The 21,795-nt window shown below is 37.7% G+C and overlaps 1 protein-coding gene across 5 annotated transcripts in view; it reads right to left on the reverse strand.

Moving 5' to 3' along the window:
- The window catches only part of Rasal2 (RAS protein activator like 2), a 328,009-nt gene that overhangs the window by 35,858 nt on the left and 270,356 nt on the right, over positions 1-21,795 (reverse strand). For all 5 annotated transcript variants that reach the window (XM_004658760.2, XM_004658759.2, XM_045142447.1 and 2 more), the window contains 4 exons: positions 8,287-8,440; positions 6,441-6,539; positions 5,035-5,589; positions 1,019-1,163 (listed from right to left, as the gene is read on the reverse strand). In XM_004658760.2, coding sequence (XP_004658817.1) covers positions 1,019-1,163; positions 5,035-5,589; positions 6,441-6,539; positions 8,287-8,440 — 953 coding nt within the window. The remainder of the gene's footprint in view (positions 1-1,018; positions 1,164-5,034; positions 5,590-6,440; positions 6,540-8,286; positions 8,441-21,795) is intronic.

Below are 21,795 nucleotides of genomic sequence, written 5' to 3' on the forward strand. Positions count from 1 at the left end.
GATAACTGTATTGAAAACTGTTAGGCATTTTAAAAAATATTATTTATTTATTTGACAGAGAAAGAGGGAGAGAGAGAGAATGGGTGCTCAGGGCCTCTAGCCACTGAAAAGGAACTCCAGACACATGTGCCTGCCCCTTGAACATCTGGCTAACGTGGGACCTGGGGAATCAAACCTGGGTCCTTTGGCTTTGCAGGTAAATGGCTTAACTGCTAAGCCATCTATCCCTCCAGCCCCATTTTTTTAAATTTACTTATTTATTTGAGAGCGACAGACACAGAGAGAAAGACAGATAGAGGGAGAGAGAGAGAATGGGCGCGCCAGGGCTTCCAGCCTCTGCAAACGAACTCCAGATGCGTGCGCCCCCTTGTGTATCTGGCTAACGTGGGACCTGGGGAACCGAGCCTTGAACCGGGGTCCTTAGGCTTCACAGGCAAGCGCTTAACCGCTAAGCCATCTCTCCAGGCCCCATTTTTTTTTTAAAGTACTTTTACATCTTGTCATTCTTGGTACTGTTTCTAAAGAAAAACTCCTGTATCTCAAGCAAAAAAACACAGCTGGGCGTGGTGGCACATACCTTTAATCCCAGCACTTGGGAGGCAGAGGTAGTAGGATCGCCATGAGTAGAGTTTTGTATGCATCATACAAAAATGCTAGGCTAACCCTTTTAAGACTTAGGTAATATATTTGCATCATTATGTGAATGCCCAACATTTTAGGGTAAATAGAACATCTCAAGTGTAGTGGTGAAAGTCACTAACCTAATTGGATATCCTCAAACCAGAAATGGGAGAATTTGGGACGACTACATGTGCTGATCAGTCTTCTATTTCCTCACATATTGTAATGAACAGATCTGTTATTAACTGGTGAGTACTGAAGACCCTGACAGTTGAAACTTAAGCCACTCTAAACTGAACAAAATGACATGCAGAATTTGAGCTCATTTGTTTTGTTTCATGAGGTGATGTAAGTTAATTGAAAGCAAAAGAAAATAAGTATTTTTTTTCTTTCATACCCAGAGCATCATGAAGATACTGTTGTCCCACCAACTTGAGGTATTCCTCAATAGATTTAGTGGCAATGGTATTCTCTCTGAATATCAAGACATCATGTTCACCACAACGATCCACTTCAGACATCACCAAGTCGGTCAGAAAATCCTGGTAGTGTTCAGTCAGGCAGAAAGTGAATAAATAATATACATTAGAGGAGAAAGTGCTGAAATAGCAGACATCCTAGGAATGTTGCTTTAAAACTTAAGTTACCAGATTCACTGAAAAAAGGCATTAAAGATAAAAATCTTATGCAATGCTACCACTTAAGTTTAATCGCTAAATTCCTTTGGAGATTTTTTCAGTATCACTTTAACAAGGAGCATATTCTTTTTATTAAAATATCGTTTGAATATTTTATTTTTATTTATTTGAGAGAGGGAGAGGGAGGGAAAGAGAGAGAATGAATGAATGGGTGGGCCAGGGCCTCTAGCTGCTGCAAATGAACTCCAGATGCATGAACCAACCGCCTTGTGCATCTGGCTCATGTGGTTCCTGGGGAATTGAACCTGGGTCCTTTGGCTTTGCAGGCAAGCACCTTAACCACTAAGCCATCTCTCTAGCCCAATGGCTTATTATGAATATAGACTCTAAGTCTAGTCTCTGGTTTTTGTTTGGCTTTCCCGCATCACCTGATACCATTTTCTCTGCATTCTGTTCTAGTTCCAGGAGCTTTCTTTCTAGGTCCTTTAATAAATGTTCTTTATCCATAACAAAATCTTTTGTAAATGTTATTCTCTATTCTACTCCACTTCCATCCCCATCCAAATCCCACTGTTATGAAGCAAATTCCAGCCGTCACTTGGATCTTAGTTCATAAACTAACTCCTTGGTGAATCCTTTCCTGCCAAATATTGCTTTTGAATCTCACTTGTCAGGTCCCTTGGCTTCACACACTTAGGCATTATCTATCTCTTAACCTATTGCACCTCTTATTATAATCAAAGATTAATTTTTACAATGACTTGCTGAATATAGTTTCCCCAGAAAATTTAAAGTTCCATGAGGGCCAGAAATATTATCTATTTTGATTTATCGCAGCTTCAGCACATAACAGTTACTGGCATATATTAAATATTTAATATATAATGGTAACAAACTATCTGACAGTATCAAAATGAAATTCTAGAACTTATCATCACTTGAATTTGTTTTCTAGGCTGGATATCCATATCTGTCCTTCTTTCCCTCTCTCCCACTCATCCTTCTATGGAGAAGGAAGTCATTAGGAGAAATCAAGCCCTGAAGAAATAGCCTCTTCATTCTTCAGTAGTCTTTTCATTTTTCATGCAAACTTCACTGTTTGTTATTCATTTAGAATATAATTAACATCATATATATATATATATATATATATAATTTTTCTGGTGTGTGTGAGCAAGAAAGTAGAGGCCTGAGGAAGATACCAGGTCTTCTCTTTGCTGTTCCACCTTATTTCCCCCAGCAACAGTTGAAGCTTCCTTTTTTTGTGGTCAGACTAGTAGTTGATGAAGAAGCTCCAGAAATCCTCCTGCCTCTGCCCACCTGCTTCAGTGCCAGCCTTATAGGCATGTGTGATCATGGCCACCTTTTTATTCAAGTATTCACAGTAGATGCTCTTCTGCTGAACCATTTCCCCAGGCCCAACATAATATGTATGCATGCATGCATGCATGTATGTATGATGTATGTGTGTGTGTGTATCTTTTATTTTTTTGGTTTTTCAAGGTAGGGTCTCACTTTGGTCTAGGCTGACTTGGAATTAACTATGTAGTCTCAGGGTGGCCTTGGACTCACGGTGATCCTCCTACCTCTGCCTCCCGAGTGCTGAGATTAAAGGCATGTGCCATCACACCTGGCCCAACATAAAATATTTTTAAGGTTCTTTATGTATTGACTATTTCAAGGGCTATCAAGCTAAAAATTAAAGGAATATGTAGATTCATTTTACTTTAAACTTAAGCATTTGGAACATTAATGGGACTTACTCTGGAACAGCTCAGCAGTCTAACACAATTGTGAACTTAGGAACTGCTATTGATACTTATGGTAAGGAGAAAATTTTGGGGGGTCATGGCAACATCCTCTGATCTTGATAATGGAGTGGTTTTAATGGGCGCATCAATGCACTGAATGTCTCTACTTTAAATAAGTAAAATTTATTGTGTGAAAATTGCACATTAATAATCTGTTAAAGCATATACATCTCATGTACATTCTAAACCTTCAGCAATTGAAAAGCAAAGCATCACTAAAATTTCAAAGATAAAACTCAAAGTTTCTACTCTAAGTATTTTTAACAGAAAGCTCAAGATTACTATCAGTAAATTCAAACATAAAATATAATCATTAGGAAGGTAAAGAAGGAACTGTATATATTGATATATTTTAATTTTTATCAAGATTTTTTTTTTTTTTTTTTTGGTGGTTTTTCGAGGTAGGGGCTCACTCTTGCCCAGGCTAACCTGGAATTCACTATGTAGTCTCAGGGTGGCCTCAAACTCATGGTGATCCTCTTACCTCTGCCTCCTAAGTGTGCATGCACCACCACAGCTGGCTATATCAACAAATTTTAATGGTACTTTATTTCACTTGCTTCTAAATAAATGAATAAACCTCTACGGATCAGAAATATCCAATTTGTTTATAACCAAGCCTACTCAAGAGAATTTGCCTTGTAGGCCAGAGACTCCATGAAGTGGTTGTTCTTCCTACAATCAGCATGTTTGTCTTTCTAGCTTCCTGAGTTTTTAATTTCATCCAAGATGAAAGCAAAGGTGAACACAGCATAGCTACCAACTGTGTAACACTGGTGTTTTCATTCCAGGTACAGATCTGGATCCCATGAAGAGTCCTGCTAAAACCCAGCATGCTTCTTCAATACCTTCTTCTGTGCCTATGACATGGAGTCAACACATAACTTTAAAATATAGTGAGGAATGGCTGGAGAAATAGCTTAGTGGTTAAGGTGTTTGCCTGCAAAACCAAAGAACTCAGGTTTGATTCCCTAGGACCCAAGTAGGCCAGATGAACAAAGTGGTGCCTAAGTCTGGAGTTCATTTGCAATAGCCAAAGGCCCTTGCATGTCCATTCTTTGTCTCTCTCTCTCAAATAAATAAAAATAATAAAATAAAAATTAAAAAAAATAGTGAGGAAGAAAACCATCATACAACACTAGAAAAAATTCTAGCAGGCATCATGGCACAGGCTTGCATTATACCATCGTGGCACAGGCTTGCGTTACACCAGTAATTCCAACATTTGAAAGGCTGAGGCAGGAAGATCATCAGGTTGTGGCTGGTATAGACTACATAGTGGGACCCTCTCTGAAAAAGCCAAAACAAAAACAAACAAAAAATATCCAAACAACAACCCCCCACCCAAAGCAACAACAAACAAGCACACCACCCACCCCTCTGCCTAGCCAAGAATTTCAACATGCTGTGGGGTTATCACAGCAATCCAACCATTTATTATACAGTATCATTCACAAAAATGTAGTTTAAATAAATATATGTTGTTTCCTCCATTTTATTTTTGTTTCCTAATCCCCAGGTCTTCTACAACTGCTACTGGGTGTTCTTAACTCTTTTCTTTCTTTTTTTTTTTTGTGACCAATAGCAAAGCACATTTAATTTCTTTCTTTCTTCCTCCCTTCCTTCCTTCCTTCCTTCCTTCCTTCCTTCCTTCCTTCCTTCCTTCCTTCCTTCCTTCCTTCCTTTCTTTCTTTCTTTCTTCCCCCCCTCTCTCTTTTTTGGGGGGGGTTCAAGATAGGGTTTCACTGTAGCCCAGGTTGACCTGAAATTAGTCTTAGGGTGGCCTCGACCTCATGGTGATCCTCCTACCTCTCTTCCTCCCAAGTGCTGGAATTAAAGCTGTGTGCCACCACACCTGACACAAAGAGCATTTACGATGAGTTCCACAGAATTTGCATCTATACTTCTTTGTGAAAGGGAAGCAAAACTGCCCGGCTAATGCAGCCTCTTTTTCACTTACTTACCTTGGCTCTGCCAGTGCTTTGAAGAATGTGCACTAAGGCACAAGCCAACTCTTCTTTATTCCTCACACTAATTACTGGCTCAAGAACAGAGCACAGCATAGTGTAGTTGCTGGTGACAAATTCTGCAAATTCTTTGTATTGCTCCATAGGCAGAATGGTGATAGTTTGGAAACGTGATTTAATTCGAATAGAAGGTCCTCCTGTCTTTCCTTTGTTAGGTGTAGGTGTACTCACTGGATACCACTTTTCTACAAATTGGCGACCAGTCACACTGGCAGTGGGGATATTGACTAGCCCTACATAATTATTTTTGTCCTTTTTTTTCTTTTTTTCCACATCCTTATAAATGTGAACTGTAATGCTATGAAGAGGTGGAAGGCTGTAGAATTCAAAATGTTCACCCCAGAAAATATTGTCTGCTTTGGTCTTGCTGGTTGTACGAGCAAAGAGGGTATCGTCAAGGCACAGTTCACAGAAATATTTCTTTTTAGGGGCAAGGTCCTTAGCTTCAATGATCCATAAACGAAGAACATGTTCAGCTCGTCTACAATTATCCTATAAAAAAACAAAAAAAATTGAAATTGAGAACTGACATAAGAAAAAGAACATTTTCTGCTTAAAATGACACTGATTATATATTCTACTGGGGGGGGGTGTCAATAAATAATGAAAAAAATTGCTAAGACACTGTTTAGGATCAAAGCAAGTTCTCAACAAGAATCTTAAAGAACCACCTATGTTCTTTATTACTTGGGTTAAAATATCATGTAATAGTTATCTTCATATAGCCAGCTCAGTGGCAACTGGACTGGTTTCTATAAATAAAAAATAAAAATATAGTTAATAAACGTGTTATCACCCCATTTTTATCATGTTAACTTCTGATTGGGCACTTAACTTTCTGAATTTCCATATCTACATTGGCAAAATGATAATATCTACAGTGGGATTAGTTTTAGCATAAAAATATCATATTCTATACATAACATTTTAAAACTATTAAGATGTAAGACAGATGTGATGGTACATCCCAGTATTGGTAGGCTGAGATAGGAGGGTTGTAAGTTCAAGACTAGCTAGGCTACAGCCTGTCTCAAAACCATCACCATCACAATATTACATCACAACAAAAAAACAAACAAAAACTTGTTAACATCTATAAAATCTCTATCACACATCTAAATCCCAGCACTCTGGAGGCAGAGGTAGGACTGCCTTGAGTTTGAGGCCACCCTGAGACTATATAATGAATGCCAGGTCAGCCTGGGCTGGAGCGAGACCTTACCTCAAAAAAAAAAATTGTTAAGATCTTCAAAAATAAGATATTATAATTATACTTACCTTCTGCCAACTTGTTACTTATAAAGAGATGTATTTTTTAGATACTTTTTCAAAGCCACAATTACCTTGTTTGGTTGAACTGTCCTGCGAAGGTTTTCCATCCACTTATCTCTCTCTGAAGCAGAATTACAGCTGAAGCATTTACTACCACTTAAATAGGTGACCTTTAAAATAAAGATTGGAGAAAAGCATATATAACTTAAGAGTTCTATCTTCTTATTTTTTATCATTTTAGAATTAGGGATATGCTATGAACCCAAATCATACTATATGAAACTAAAATTATCTTCTTAATTTTGTGACAGACATCTCTATCTAAATCTGTATTTTTTTTTAAATTTACTCTCGGGCTGGAGAGATGGCTTAGCGGTTAAGCGCTTGCCTGTGAAGCATAAGGACCCCGGTTCGAGGCTCGGTTCCCCAGGTCCCACGTTAGCCAGATGCACAAGGGGGCGCACGCGTCTGGAGTTCGTTTGCAGAGGCTGGAAGCCCTGGCGCGCCCATTCTCTCTCTCTCTCCCTCTATCTGTCTTTCTCTCTGTGTCTGTCTCTCTCAAATAAATAAATAAATAAATAAATAAATAAATAAAATTTATAAAATTTACTCTCTAGGTAGCACCCATAATAGTCATTTCCAGGTATGAGAACACTTAGAATTCAGGTCACCTATCATTCAGAAAAGTTAAAATTAAACATCATTAGGGCAAAATTTTAAATTACCTTATAAATAAATAAATGTGCTCATTTCTGAGCTAGTAAAAAAATAATTACAAAAGGAAGATATTTCTACAACAGTTTATAAGATTTCTCAAGATTGTTTCATTACAATGCTATTGAATGATTCTAAACAAAATCAAAAGGTGCTTGAAACACTGAATTACTATCTTTGAAACAATTTCTCCTCCAACACGCAATCAGCCTGTAGCTTACAGTCATTTCTATCAACACAGTCACTGTCCTTTAAAAATGGAAAATGCTGGGTTGGAGAGATGGTCTAGTGGTTAAATATGCTTGCCTGTGAAGCCTAAAGACCCAGGTTCAATTCCCTAGTATCCATGTAGGCCAGATGCACAAGGTGGTGTCTGGAGTTTGTTTGCAGGGACTGGAGGCCCTGGATGTGCCCATTCTGTCTGCCTCCCACTGCTTCTTTCTTCAATAAATAAATAAAATATTTTTTAAAATGGCACATGTTCTTTTTATGCTTAGCATTTAACAGTGGATATAGTATGCAGCTTATTGAGAACTGAGTTCTATAAGTAAGGAAAAGTTTAAATGATTTTCATGAAGAAGAATCCAAATTCAAATTACTGCAGTTTGTTCACCTGATCTCAGTGAATCAGATCAGATTACATGCTCTACCAGAACTGGTAGCTACCAGCTTTGTGAGTTTAGCGAGGGCCCATAATGTGGCTAGTTCAAGTTGAGATGGACACTTTTTGATTTAGAACCATGAAAGGGACTACAAAAATTCAAAATTATGGTCCTAGATCAAGAATTGCTCATGTTACAGCTATGAAAATTATGATTTGGATGAATTTCCTTAAATATTATAGTATGAAATATTATGATAATAATCCAATATTAAGATTTGGGATTTAGGAGAAAAATGACATAGTGTGTGATATCTCTATCAAAAATTAATAATTTAATAAGCTTGTTGGTTCTATAAACTGCTAAAATGTGCTGTGTCTAAGTTTTTGGAAGCAAAGGCAAACACATGAGATACAGCCATTAGTAAGTTTAATTATAAACTAATTAGATTAATAGATTTCTAGCTTTTCTCATTTAAGAAAAAAGTTTCAGCAACTGAAAACAGTTGAGATAATCAAGTGAGTAACATGACAGTAATGAAATCATCAAATTATTGTTGATTAACTACTTGTTATTCTTTCCACAATTTTTTTCTTTCTACCTCAAAGCAGAAGTCTTGTCCAAGGATGCTACTATGGAGTGGTTTCACTGATACAGGCTCTCCTCTACCAAGATCCAGACATTCCACTGCACTGCATGGGCTCAGCAAAGATTCATGGGATCGTGACTCTTTTAGCTTAGGCAGTCCACGAGACCTAACAGAAGTTATTTAAAGCAGTGTTAAATGAGGGTCTAATGTAATGGAAACTAACAACAAATTACCTACAGGGAAAAATAAGTGGAGGAACAAATATAATGTAGAACAATAACAGTAATCATTCACATATGCATATACACACATATATACCTTTTTAAACAAAGCATAAAAATACACTAATTTTATTAGTCTCAAGAGAGCTCAAAGTTCCTCTATAGACAACATTTTTATCCTCATTCCTATACTGAAAGATGGAAAAACACATACTACTTAGGATTATCCTAATTTTTAAATGAAAGAGTATTGTCAAAAGACATTAATTCTTATTTTTTTCATTCTATAGCCTTTTCCTCTTATATCACTGAAAAAAACACACAGTAGTTGAATTTGTACTTCCTTCTTTTTCTGCTTTGGTAGTGTGTGCGTGTGAGTGTGCATCACACACACCACTTGCACACAGAGTCAAAGGCAAACTCTTTAGCAGTGGAGTCAGTCACTCAAATGGCCTGATTAACATCTCAATATGGAATTTTCATTTGGCAAAATTTTACATCAGCCCATGCTTTACATTATGACAATGAGTAACAAATATAATGCTTTGAAGAACCTCCCCACCACTGGGGGTTGGTTGAGCAAACTGTCATAGAGAACAGGCTTTTGTTGATAGTGTCCAGGCATTCTGGTTGATTTTGTTTCCTAGTTATAAAAAGAATGCAGGGAATCAGGGCTCACATCACCATAGAACGAGCTAATATTTCATTGAAAAAAATTAGTGGAGTAAAACTCTATGAAGAACAATATTCCAGAATCTATAACTAGATGGCTACACAGATTTATTCAATAATAAAATGCTTATTGACCGAAATAGCCTTGTGTTTCAAGTAGCACTTAGTATAAGGATAAAAAGAAATGTGTGTGTAAAGGCATCTATTTTTATAAAATATTAAATAAACCATTTCATTTATTTATTTGGAACCAAAATAATATTGAAAGTAACTGAAGTATTTATTACCAGAGTACTACTTAGTTAAATTATAAAGTGACACGATATGAAACTAGCATTGAAGGGTGCTTTCTTCTGTTTATACAGTTTAGCCAAACTACATAAATTAAGAAGCATCTTAATCAGAAATAAGAATTTCACTGTTTTTTTCCCAGAAAAATAAAGCACAACAAAAAGCAACCAATGTTTAAAATCTAGGCTAAAAAAAGTGTGCTATGGTATTCAGCAATTTTTAAAGTCAACATATATATTTCTCCTTGATAATGCAAAGTACGTAAGAAAATGACAAAAACTACTATTTGATACATTGTATATAAAAATATAACAAAGTAATAGTCCTACAATTATTTCCAGTTGTTCTGGACAAAACAATAGCTTATTTGCAACTATATGCTGTAAATATAGCACATCAATTGTAAATAACTAAATGCTAAAAAATTTATTACAATCCATTTAAGATATTGTGTTTTTCAATATATTGCATCAGAAGTCTGATTAAGACAACAGGACACCATAATCTTTCTTTATGTTTACTTAGAAAATATACAACTGTAGGCCATCTTTTGCAGAAGCTGACTAGAAGGAAAAGCCTCTCAAGCTATATTTAAAATACAATTATGACAAAAGCCTCTTTAAAAAAATTCTCCATTAAGAAATTTAAAAAATGTAAATTCATTTTTTTCAAACAAAATAAAATCTACCTACATGAAGCAACTGTATAACCACCTGGCACTGCAACCCCAAATCATAGCGGAGCGACATGTCCTGGCATAGCAAGTCACTTTCTGGACTACATCTCAGAAAACAACTCTGTTTAGAAGATAAAAACCAAGAGAAGATGGTTTCCCTGCTGCCTTCATTACTGATACCATCTTTGCATAAACGCTTTCCAGGTGTTTTTCAAGTCTTCAATAGAAGCAAAATAGAAACATAAACACCTAAACAAGTCATCTTCATCCACACCCCAATGGACAGGCACTGTTCTTTCTTTTCCTTTCAAGCTGCATCTAGCCCCTCAGGTAACACAAACAAGGTTCCAGGGCTCTGGGCTGGGCTTGTTGCCATGGTGCTCCACCTATAAGGAGATTAGAGCTGGAAGGCAGCAGGAGGAGCTGCAGATGGAAGGACTCAGGGAACAGTCTACAAACATAGCAAAGGTGACTGACTGTTTTAAAACAGAAAGGAAGGAATGGGTGAGGTTCCTATCTATTTCCATTAACAAGTTATCAATCAAACTGTATAAGTGAAATGGAAGTAACTCTGGGTATGGGGAAGAATCTCTTACTGAAAAGTCTACTAGGGACAAATATAGGCAGCTTGATTCATATGGTTTCTAATTTTGCAAATACAGTTTTCCACACCTGTTCTGTTTTCTTTGCAGTGCTTAAAGTTTCCATATATTATTTTGCACAAACTTACATGGTTAAGAATATTTTCTTCCTTTAGAAATTAGATACAATTCTTTTTTTTTTTTTCTTTTTTCGAGGTAGAGTCTCACTCTGGTCCAGGCTGACCTGGAATTAACTCTGTCATCTCAGGGTGGCCTTGAACTCATGGGAATCCTCCTACCTCTGCCTCCCCAGTGCTGGGATTAAAGGCGTGCGCCACCACGCCCGGCACAATTCTTTTTTCATTGTATTTCCAGTACAATCTAATTTCCAACAGATATTATAACCAAACTGTGTGGAATGATAATTGTTTCTAGTTGCTGAAGCCTCAATTATTAATATGTAATTCAGAACCTCCCATTGTTGAGCATGTGTATACATACACACATATAAATAAGTGAAAGCCAAACTCTAATATGTTCAACATCACTACTGAATAAATAAGCAAGCCCTTCTATTGTGAAGATAGTATCTGAGAAGAGAGAAGTAATTCCCAGGGAAGCAGATTACAGTAAACAGGAAGATCAAACAGCCTGGGAATGGCTTAGGGCAGGAGGTGGGGAAGTAGGCATTATCTGTACAAATACTTCTATGTAATAGCATTAGAAACCCCAAGTACCCTCTAAATCATGTTTACCCTTGTATCTTCATATGAATTGATTTTTCTTAGATCTACTAACTACAGAGTTTTAACAGCCCAGTGGCACTATAGTTTACCCCTTTAATGGAAACAGAATGTTGATGTATTGGGAGAATAATGAGCTTAAAGCAACTTTCCCAAGGCCAGTCTGACATCAGCCTTGTCAAGAGATCTGTCTTGAAAGCTGATATTGTCGGTTCCTTGCCTACTGGCCAAACTCTCTTCCTATCTGCTCCCTTTTCCCCTGTATCACCAATGCAAACACCATATACAAATAATTCAGAGTTCTAATGTAACTTTATCTTAATTTAATTGGGAAACTGCTTCCTTGAGGACAATTTTACTTTGAATTAAGGAAAACTATACTCTGTATTTCTATTTTAAGATTGACAAATGGTGTTGATTTCTTTGTAAACTCTTGGGACTGTGAGGGTTAAAATTCTAATTGCTGATAAGGATTACCTGTAGCTTCTGAGGTACTTAAAGGATAAGGAAAGACAGCCTTTCTGTTACTTCAGCAAATGTCTCTTATATTTCTTTAACTATCAGTTGAAGTCAGTCCTAAAAGATAAAAGGGAATGGCTGGGGGTGGGGAAACAACACCCATCAGGAAAGCAGTAGATGCACTGACAAAGGCGGAAGGGAAAAAAATGGAGTAAAAGAAGTCTGATTAGAGTAATTTTAAATAAAACCCAGCTGGAGTTTCTCAGCTTACCCATCTAGGTTTTGTTTTGTTTTGTTTTTTAAGTCACATTTTTCTCGCAGCTCCAGTAAAGCCTGGATGTACTGGCTCAATCTGCCACATGTTTACATATTCAGTTTCAAATTTAGGAATCAGGAAACTTTTCATTAAAAATGCTTATTGTCACTCAAAATCCTGGACTCTAGTGCAGGTGAGTTTCTGCTGGGCTTGGCAATTATAATTCCAAACTACTTTCCCAAATTCTTGTAGACACTGAGCCAGTAAGCTGGGTACAACAGCAGCCACATACCCAGGTTTTAACCAGTATGCCTTTTTAAGGTACTCACTTTAGAAACTTCCTAAGTAGTGATTAACAAATTTTAGTATCTGACACTCCAACAAATTTATGTAACAACTAGTAATTTTTTTTTTTTTTTTTAATGAGGTAGGGTCTCACTCTACCCAGGCTGACCTGAATTCACAATGTAGTCTCAGGGTGGCTTTGAACTCAAGGCAATCCTCCTACCTCTGCCTCCTGAGTGCTGAGTGCCACCATGCCGGGCTACAACTAATACAGTTTTTAAACACTACAACTGAGATCTCACAGTGGGAAAAGCAGTTCCCCCCCACCCCGTGCTCTTTGGATTATTTTCCAAGCTTCAAAACACAAAACTTTCCTGAGTTATAATTTTAAAGTTTTCTCTCTCAGGATTACAAAAAGAAATCAGTATATTCACCAGAGTTCTAGTTGTTACTAAAATACAGTGTCTGAGGATTTTGACAGCTCTTGCTGCACTGGCTTACTTGCTATAAGTAAAGTCAGTTCCTACTGCTTCAGTTACTGGTTTTACATTTCCACATACATAAACACCTTCTTAAGAAGTACGCATATATTGCAGAACTTTTCCCTCCCTGCTCTTAGCCTCCAGGCAGAATGGTTTAATGAGTTCAGCTGCTAAGAATATTTGTCAGCCTGAGTTACACTTAAAATGAATAAACTTAAGGTAAAAAGTCAAAGAAAAAGTGAAACACACATCTATTTTGGTATGTGTGCATGTATACATGCATTGAAGATGGACACAAGATGTAAGACTATAAAAAATATGTTTTGAGGGACAGAAAATTCAACTTGTCACTGATATGCTACTCACTAGTAAATAAACTCTTTACAGAAATGGTACCGTATTATAAAACACTTTTTAAATTATATTTTTATTTATTTAACAGAGAAAGAGGGAGAGAGAAGGAGGGAGGGAGAGAGGATGAGTGCGCCAGAGCCTCCAGCCACTGTAAATGAACTCCAGAAGCATGTGACCCCTTGTGCATCTGGCTAATGTGGGTCCTGAGGAATTAAACCTGGGTCCTTTGGCTTTGCAGGCAAATGCCTTAACTGCTAAGCCATCCCTCCAGCCCATAGAACACTTATTTTTAATCTTTAAATTACAAATGTAGTGAAACCTACTAGCACCAATTAAACACATTAAATAAAAGCACAACTATGTTGAATTAGTAAAAAAATCAAAACGATCCAAACCATATTCATAATCCAACTCAACTAACATACTCATTAAAGAGTGAAGACTAATGACTCTCTTTTTATTGAATTTAGTTGTTTTGTGTGTGTGTGTGTGTGTGTATGTGTGTGTGTCACTATTGCTTTTAAAGATGGCTCAGCAGTTAAGGTGCTTGCCTGAAAAGCCTAAGGACTCGGATAACACCAGATGCACAAGGTGGCACATTATTTCTGAAGTTTGCTTGCAGTGGTTAGAGTCCCTGGCATGCCTATCCCTCTATCTGCCTCTTTCTCTGTCATAATATTTTTATAAAATATTTTTATTTACTTTCAAGCAGGGAAAGAGAAAGGGAAAAGATACAGAGAAGAATGGGCGCACCAGGGCCTCAAGCCGCTGCAAGGAACTTGAGATGCATTTGCCACTTTGTACATCTGGCTATATGTGGATTCTCGGGAATCAGACCTAGGTTGTTAGGCTTTGCAGGCAAGTGCCTTAACCGCTGAACCATTTCTCTGGCTCCAATAATTCTTTAGTATGCATTATGTGTGAGCACTATACAAAAGGTAAGTGGAGCTGAGTGTGGTGGCACACACCTTTAATCCAGCCAGGAGGCAGAGGTAGGAGGATTGCCATTAGTTCAAAGCCATCCTGAGACTACATAGTGAATTCCAGGACAACCTGGGCTAGAGCAAGACGATACCTTGGAAAACCAAAAAAGAAAAGAGATAAAGGTAAGTGGAAAGAATAAAGGGTGAAGAAAAAACATGGTTTTCACATAGCACTAAAGAGGAAAGGCCTGGTGCTTATATGGTATGTAGTCTAGTGAACTACAATCCATTACCATATAATGCTATAAGGCTTCTGAAAATGCATGCCCTTAGTAAGGAATCTTAGGTTGGAGGGTTCAGAGAAGGTTCCTATGGAGGAGGGATTTCATGATATGAGTGCAATGCCAAGTCATCTAGAAGTAATGCATAGCATGTAAAAAAGCCTCAAGTGAGGGTATGAAGTGCTATTCCGGTGCTGAGATACTCAGAGACATTTAGCAGTGTGATTTTTGTGTACTGTATGTGGTAGGGGTGGTGGTACTGAGTGAAGAGCCCTGAGAAGAGAAGTGAGCATGATGGTATTTATGTCTGTTTTCAGCTTTATCACCAGACCAGTGTGTGGACATGAGAAGGTTTTGGGTACCAGAGAGAGAATGACATGAACCTCTGTCTCAGCAAGACCACTCTGGCTACGAAATGTAGGAAAAGAAGGGTCCACAGAGAAGGAAGAGAAAAAGTGGAAGACTAGGAAACTAGTCATTGGAAGATGATAGTAACCTGATTAAAGATCATGAACTCAACTAGAAAGCAGCAGATGGAGTTGAGAGACAGGCCTCAATGACTGTATCGGGGGAGAGGTAGGGTCAAAGAAAACTAAGCATTTTTGGTTTGAACCTCTGGGCAGAAAAATGATGTTCTTTCCAGAAAGGGGGGGGGGGGAAGAGGCAATGCTAGTTGATTTAAGAATAGAAATAAATAAAACTTTGAAGAAGTTGAATTCTAAATTTATGTGATGGTAGTATAATAATGAATGAGGGCATATGGACTGAGAAGATAGCCTAAGAAATAACTTGAGAAATGGTAACTTTTAAACCTATAAACTAACAGAAGAGATTGAAAAATCTGAAAGAAAGGCAGAGAAAGAGGTGACTTGGGCATCATGAAAACCCAGGGAGGAAGGCCTCTTTTTTTAAGAAGGGTGAACTGTTGATGATATTAGAGATCAAGTGTATTTATTAGACTGATAGTAGTAGCCACTGGTTTTAGAAACTGGGCAATAATTGGAGATGTTGGTAAAAGTAACTTCAGGAAAGAAATGAGGAAAAATAATGAGACTGTAGTGCACTGAAAAACTAATGGGATGAAAGAACATGGAGACTAATTCAGCAAGGCTGACTGTGAAGGAGTAGCAATAGTAAAATAGAGGGAGATGTTTTTCTCCCTTAATGAAGTGATAAATGCTTTTGATTTAAAAGTCTAAAAATTCAGCAGGATGGAGAGGACATACAGATCCCCATACCTAGATCATGTTGCAGCCAGCACCTCCCTCTTCTGGCCATGGTACTCACATGTTCCCCTGGCTCATGAACATGAAGTGTTACTTGCAGCCTTGCTCAGAGGAGCTTTTTTTTTTTTTTTTTTTGTAGGGATTCATAACTGGTCAAAAGTCTGAGAATAAGTGACTGTTGAGTGCTTAGCTCTAAATTGGACATGCATTGTCCATAATATATATATATTATAAATTATATATATTATATATAATATATGTTATAATATATTATATATACATACATAAACATGAACTACACCCCCCCACACACCTCTTACCCTCTCCAAGGCCCAGGGAATATTGCAGAAAAGGAGGTAGTAAGAATATTAGAGTCAGAGGATAGGGAGGAATGCTGTCATCTGGAGATAACATGGATGCTGCAATCATTATGAAGCTGGGGTCATCTCTACAAGATCTGCACAAGACTGGGCCCATCAATATTCCTGAATGGATAGAAGATGGAAGAAGGCCTTATAAGACCTCACCTCTCCCTGAGGAGATACTGGCAGTTAATAGTTGCTTGTGGAGGGGGAATAATTTTATTCAGTGTTATTGCCATTAGTAAGTTGCTCATGATCTGGCAAATAAACCCCCATCCCAGCTCATGTAAGTAATCCTAATTAGACTCAGTGGGTCACAAAAAAAGATATGAAAGTAGGAGGGGATAAGAAGGGAAGAAGGCTGTCAGAAGGAGTAGGAGGGGATTAACACGGGAAGGAATATGATCAAAATATATTATATATAAGTAGGAAATTGCCAAAAATTAAAAACAAATTCAGAAGGAGAGATGATAAAGAAGAAAAATAAGGGATTGCTTTAATCTCCTATAGAAAATGCTGTCATTAATAGCTGGGTACAGTGGCTAACTCATGAAAATTTTCCTGGGACACATGGATACATGACTATTCACCCCAGACAGGATACAGACAATAGAGTATGACTGCACCAAAACCATCTAAAGTTTCCTTTTTCTTTTTTGGTGAACCAATGAGTTTATTAAAGTTACTTACAGAGAAGGGTGAGGGATTGCTTATAGGTGACTCAAAGGCAGCTACATTATGAAAAAGCCCACCCCAGCATAGGTGATATCTCATAGAAGTTTCCTCACTGGAGCTCACTGCATGAGCTACAGGCAGCTCAGCTGCCTCTTCCTACGCAGCTGTTTCCCTTTTATCTAACCATACAGAGGGGTCTTGCCAGCTTGCCCAAATTTAACTTCTTGAGTCTCCTAAGCCTCCCTCTAGGAGGAAGTATTAAGTTTGGAGGAATTTGTTATGCTAACAGTGGCCCATGCCTTTAGCCCCAGCATTTAGGAGTCTAAGGCTAAACTCTGTGTGTTCAAGGTGAGCATGGCTACAGGGTGACTTCCAGGTCAGCTGGGCTGAAGTGAACTCTCCTAGAAATATTTTATATAGGTAGCTAGATAAAAAATGTCATTTACTGGGCTGGAGAGATGGCTTAGCAGATAAGGTGCTTGCCTGTGAAGTCCAAGGACCCATGTTAGCCAGATGCACAAAAGTGAGGCAAGCACAAGGTTACATATGCCCACTAAGTGGCACAAGTGTTTGGTGTTCAACTGCCATGGCTGAGGCCCTGGTGTACCAGTTCTCTCTATTTCTCTCTCTCTCTCTTTTGCTCCCTCTAAAATAATCCAATAATAAAACGAACTTTAAAAAATGTCATGCAGCAGGGCATGGTGGCACATGCCTTTAATCCCAGTACTCAGGAGGCAGAGGTAGGAGGATCACCTTGAGTTTGGGGACACCCTGAGATTACAAAGTGAATTCCAGGTCAGCTTGGGCTACAGTGAGACCCTACCTCAAAAAACAAAACAAAACAAAACAAAAGTCATGTGTTATAGAAACATATTCATAACACATTATATTCATATACATTTAAATACATACATATGTTTAAACACATATTTAGGCATACTTATTAATATATTTTTTCACAAATGGGAGTCTACCATACTTTTAAAAAATATTTTTATTTATTTGAGAGACAGTGAGAGAAAGAGAGAGAGAGGGAGGAAGAGGCAAATAGGGAATGGGCACGCCAGGGCCTCTAGCCACTGTAAGCGAACTTTAGATGCATACTTCACCTTGTGCATCATGCTTTTGTGGGTCCTGGGGAGTAGAATCTGGGTCCTTTGGCTTTGCAAGCAGGTACCTTGACTGCTAGGCCATCTCTTCAGCCCTACCATACTAAATTTTAGAGTTCTGTTCATATTAGAACACATAGGTTTAACTTGCCTTTTCTTAAGCACCACAAAGTATTTTTTGTATGGGTCCATAGTTATGTTAGCAGTCCCTGAGAGCCATCTAAAGTTTCCTTTTTCTTTTTTGGTGATTAGCTCCAACATTTAAAGAGTACCTTAGTGCACATTATTTTTATATGCATATGCATGTATTCATAGCGTAAACTTCTAGATATGAAACTATACTGTATTGTACTATAAACTCCAGACACATGCTACTTTGTGAATCTGGTTTTACATGGATACTGGGGAGTGGTACCTGAAGCTTTGCAAGCAAGTTTCTTTAACTGAGGAGCCATTTCCCTAGCCCCCTATTTTTTTAATTGGGGAGTGGATATAAAAGGAATATGGTAGGGATTTATATTTTTCTAAACTGTGGAAATATTACTACCATAAATTGGCTCATTAATTACTACTGCATGGTAATATACTTATTAAGAATTATCAGTGTATATGTATGTTTTAGTAGTATGTGTGAGTTTCACCTGTTTTTTTGATCTTCTTTCTCAATTATCTTGTTACCAATTTAGGATTCCCATCAATACATGTACTCACATGAAGCTAAAAGCCCAACAACTTCACATTAGCTCAAACCACTCACTAGCTATGTGACAAGGGCACACATATTTAAATAATTCATTCTTCCTGAACATTAGTGATTTAATTTGTAAAATATGGACAGTCATTTCTCTTTTCACACTTCACATTGTTAATGTGAAACTCAATTACAGTACTCTATAACTTCACATCTACTTCACAAGCTACAGCACCACACAAATGTGAAAGATTATGATTACAGATATAGAGCTTTTACATAATGATATGATATACATTGATTCACTTTAGGTAAATTATTAATTTAGTTGAGAATAGTAGAGTGTTGGTTCTTCTTAGGTGCTGGGGATTGAATCTCAGACCTCACATATGCTAATAAGCATGTGTTCTACCACTGATACCCCCAGCCAGAAAAGCTATTCTTTTAAATATTTTTGATTTTATTTATTTATTTATCTGAGAGAGAGAAAGAGAGAGAGAGAGAGAGAGAGAGAGAGAGAGAGAGAGAGAGAGAGAGAGAGAGAGAGGGAGGGAGGGAGGGAGGGAGAATGGGTGTGCCAGGGCCTCCAACTACTTCAAACAAACTCCAGATGCATGTGCCACCTTGTGCATCTGGCTTATGTGGGTCCTGGGTAATTGAACTGGGGTCCTTTGGCTTTGCAGGCCAGTGCCTTAACTGCTAAGCCATCCCTCCAGCCCCCAAAAAGCTATTTTTGAATATATTCCCTGCTAGAAGGATACGAAGACATAAGGAATAAATGCATGGACATGTTTTCTTTTTTCTGTTGAGATAAAACATTCTAATGAATTAAAATGTTAAATAATATAATTAAAATTCAATTGGATTTTAGACAATAAAATCAAGGCATTCTTAATTGGCCTATGGCAGTAAATCTGGCAAGGGGAAGTCTACAATCTATAGCAGCACTCTATTGAATAATTAATCACTCAAAGTCCAATAATTTCTTAAAAGTTGTCATATGACAATATTTTAAAAGATTCTTAGTTTTTATTATTTAGAGTCAGTTTTGACTCTTCCTTTCTGTGAGGACAGGCATACTAGGAGACTGAGGAGCTTCCAATTTTCTGCAGTAAGCAAACATATGAGAATATATGTCAAGAGCAAGCAGTCAGTCCTATAATAACATATTTACCATTGGTCATAGGTGGGCTAAGAACATAGTCTAGGAGATACTGTGGGAAGACCATAAAAGAGAAACCAGAAAACCTAACTGGGACTTGGGTATTATTTCATGGATATGCATTAGAAATAAGCCTGACTGAGGATAGGGTACAGGAATCCAGAAAGGCACTTGGGACAGAGGCGACAGTAAGATCAAAAGAAGAGAAAAATGAAATACTATGGTAGCTACTATAAATGAAAGATTTCTTAGGTTTGATAGAAGATAATGCTGATATAGTTGGGCTGGGCTATTGCATTTTGAATATTATGCTAAGGGTTATAGATTTATAAACATATTACACACATATGAGAAGATATTACAGTTAAAGCTTCAGTGGAGATATAACAGATATTCTAGGCTGGCTCAGTTCAGATTCAATTCTCACACCACACACATAAGCTGGGCACAAAAAGTGGTGCAAGTGTCTGGCATTCCTTTGTAGCAGCATGTCCTCTACCCCCACATAAATAAATTAAAAAAATACAGATGTTATATATCAATGTGAAGTATGAGACAAAATATAGTATTTATAAAGGAAATGTTTTAGAACTAATTCTACTATATTGACCCTTTCAGTTATACCAATACTATAAAAAGTATCCAGAGGGGCTAGGCAGATGGCTCAGGTGGCAAAGTGTTTGCTGTGGAAGCAGTCTGAGAACTTGAGTTCAGATCCCAGCACTTACAAAAAGCCAGTAGCTGCAACATGCCACTGCAAATCACAGTACTGGGGAGGTAGCAACCAGGAGGATCCTTGTGGTTTTCTGGCTAGCTAGTCTAATTGAATTGGTGAGGTCCAGGTTCAGTAGATATCCTGCTTCAAAAAAAATAAAAGGTGGCGCAGGATTGAGAAAGACAGCCATTGTCAACCTCTGTCTCCACATGCTTGTGAACATAAGCATGCACATCATGACTCACATGTAACACCACAAATATTAACCATACATACATACACATGCAAAAAAAAAAAAAAAGTGGACGGAGGACTGAAGAGATGGCTTAGTGGTTTAAGGCACTTCCCTGCGAAGCTCATGTTTGACTCTCCAGATCCCATATAGCTAGATGCATAAGGTGACGCAAGTGCGCAGGTTGCACATGCACAGAAGGGAGTGCACACATCTGGAGTTCGATTGCAGTGGCTAGAGGCCCTGGTGTGCCAACACACACTCTCTCTCTCTCTCTCATAAGACAAGAATAATAATAAAAAGTGGACAGAGAGAAGTGAAAAGATTTTTGTGAGAGTTAATTTTTAGAGAAACCTGTGAGGCTCATCTCCTTGCACCCCACAATGGATGTGGACAAGGGTACGGTTTGCTTTTACCTGAGACATGAGATGGTGGGAAATGACTAGTGTTGGAGCAGGGCAAGAATGTCAGTGCTTTCAAATCAGCCTGCATTTCTAATGGTTGTCAGAACAAAGACTACATGGATGTTTCCTATGGGCCACAGGATTGAAGGAGTAAAGAAACTAGGACAAGAAATTCTTCCCAGAGTAGCAAGTGAACAGAAATTTATCAGCCATAGTTCAATGAAACCATAGGTGAAAAGTTCCTCGGGGATGAAAAATCTCTAAAGGATTCCTCAAAATAGCCAGCTGTAAACATCTGTTCAAAGAACATAATGAAAGGCTAATATAGCACAAAAATTTATCTGTTTTCCTTTTCTTTCTGTGTCTCCTATTCCCAAATCTGGAAGGGACTTAAGAATAGGTTAGAGAGAGAGAGAAAAAAAAAAAAAAGAATAGGTTAGAGAAGTTGTCTACTTCCTTCTTCAAAGGTGCCTGTAACTGGCTTGCTGGTGTCATATTTGTAGTTCTGATTAACACTTTGAATTCTTAGGAACCTAAATACGTACATACCATACAACTCAGCAATTGCATTCTTGGGTATTCACTCTTGTTCAGAGGGAAGGATTTGCAGGCCACTATGTATTATTTTTGGCCTCTATGTGTTATTTTTGCAAATATCTTATAGAAATATAGGTTCAAAATAAAAAAAATAAAAACATTAGGAGGATCCCTGAGAGTTCTA

This window comes from Jaculus jaculus, chromosome 1, assembly GCF_020740685.1.
Source record: "Jaculus jaculus isolate mJacJac1 chromosome 1, mJacJac1.mat.Y.cur, whole genome shotgun sequence".
NCBI lineage: Eukaryota > Metazoa > Chordata > Mammalia > Rodentia > Dipodidae > Jaculus > Jaculus jaculus.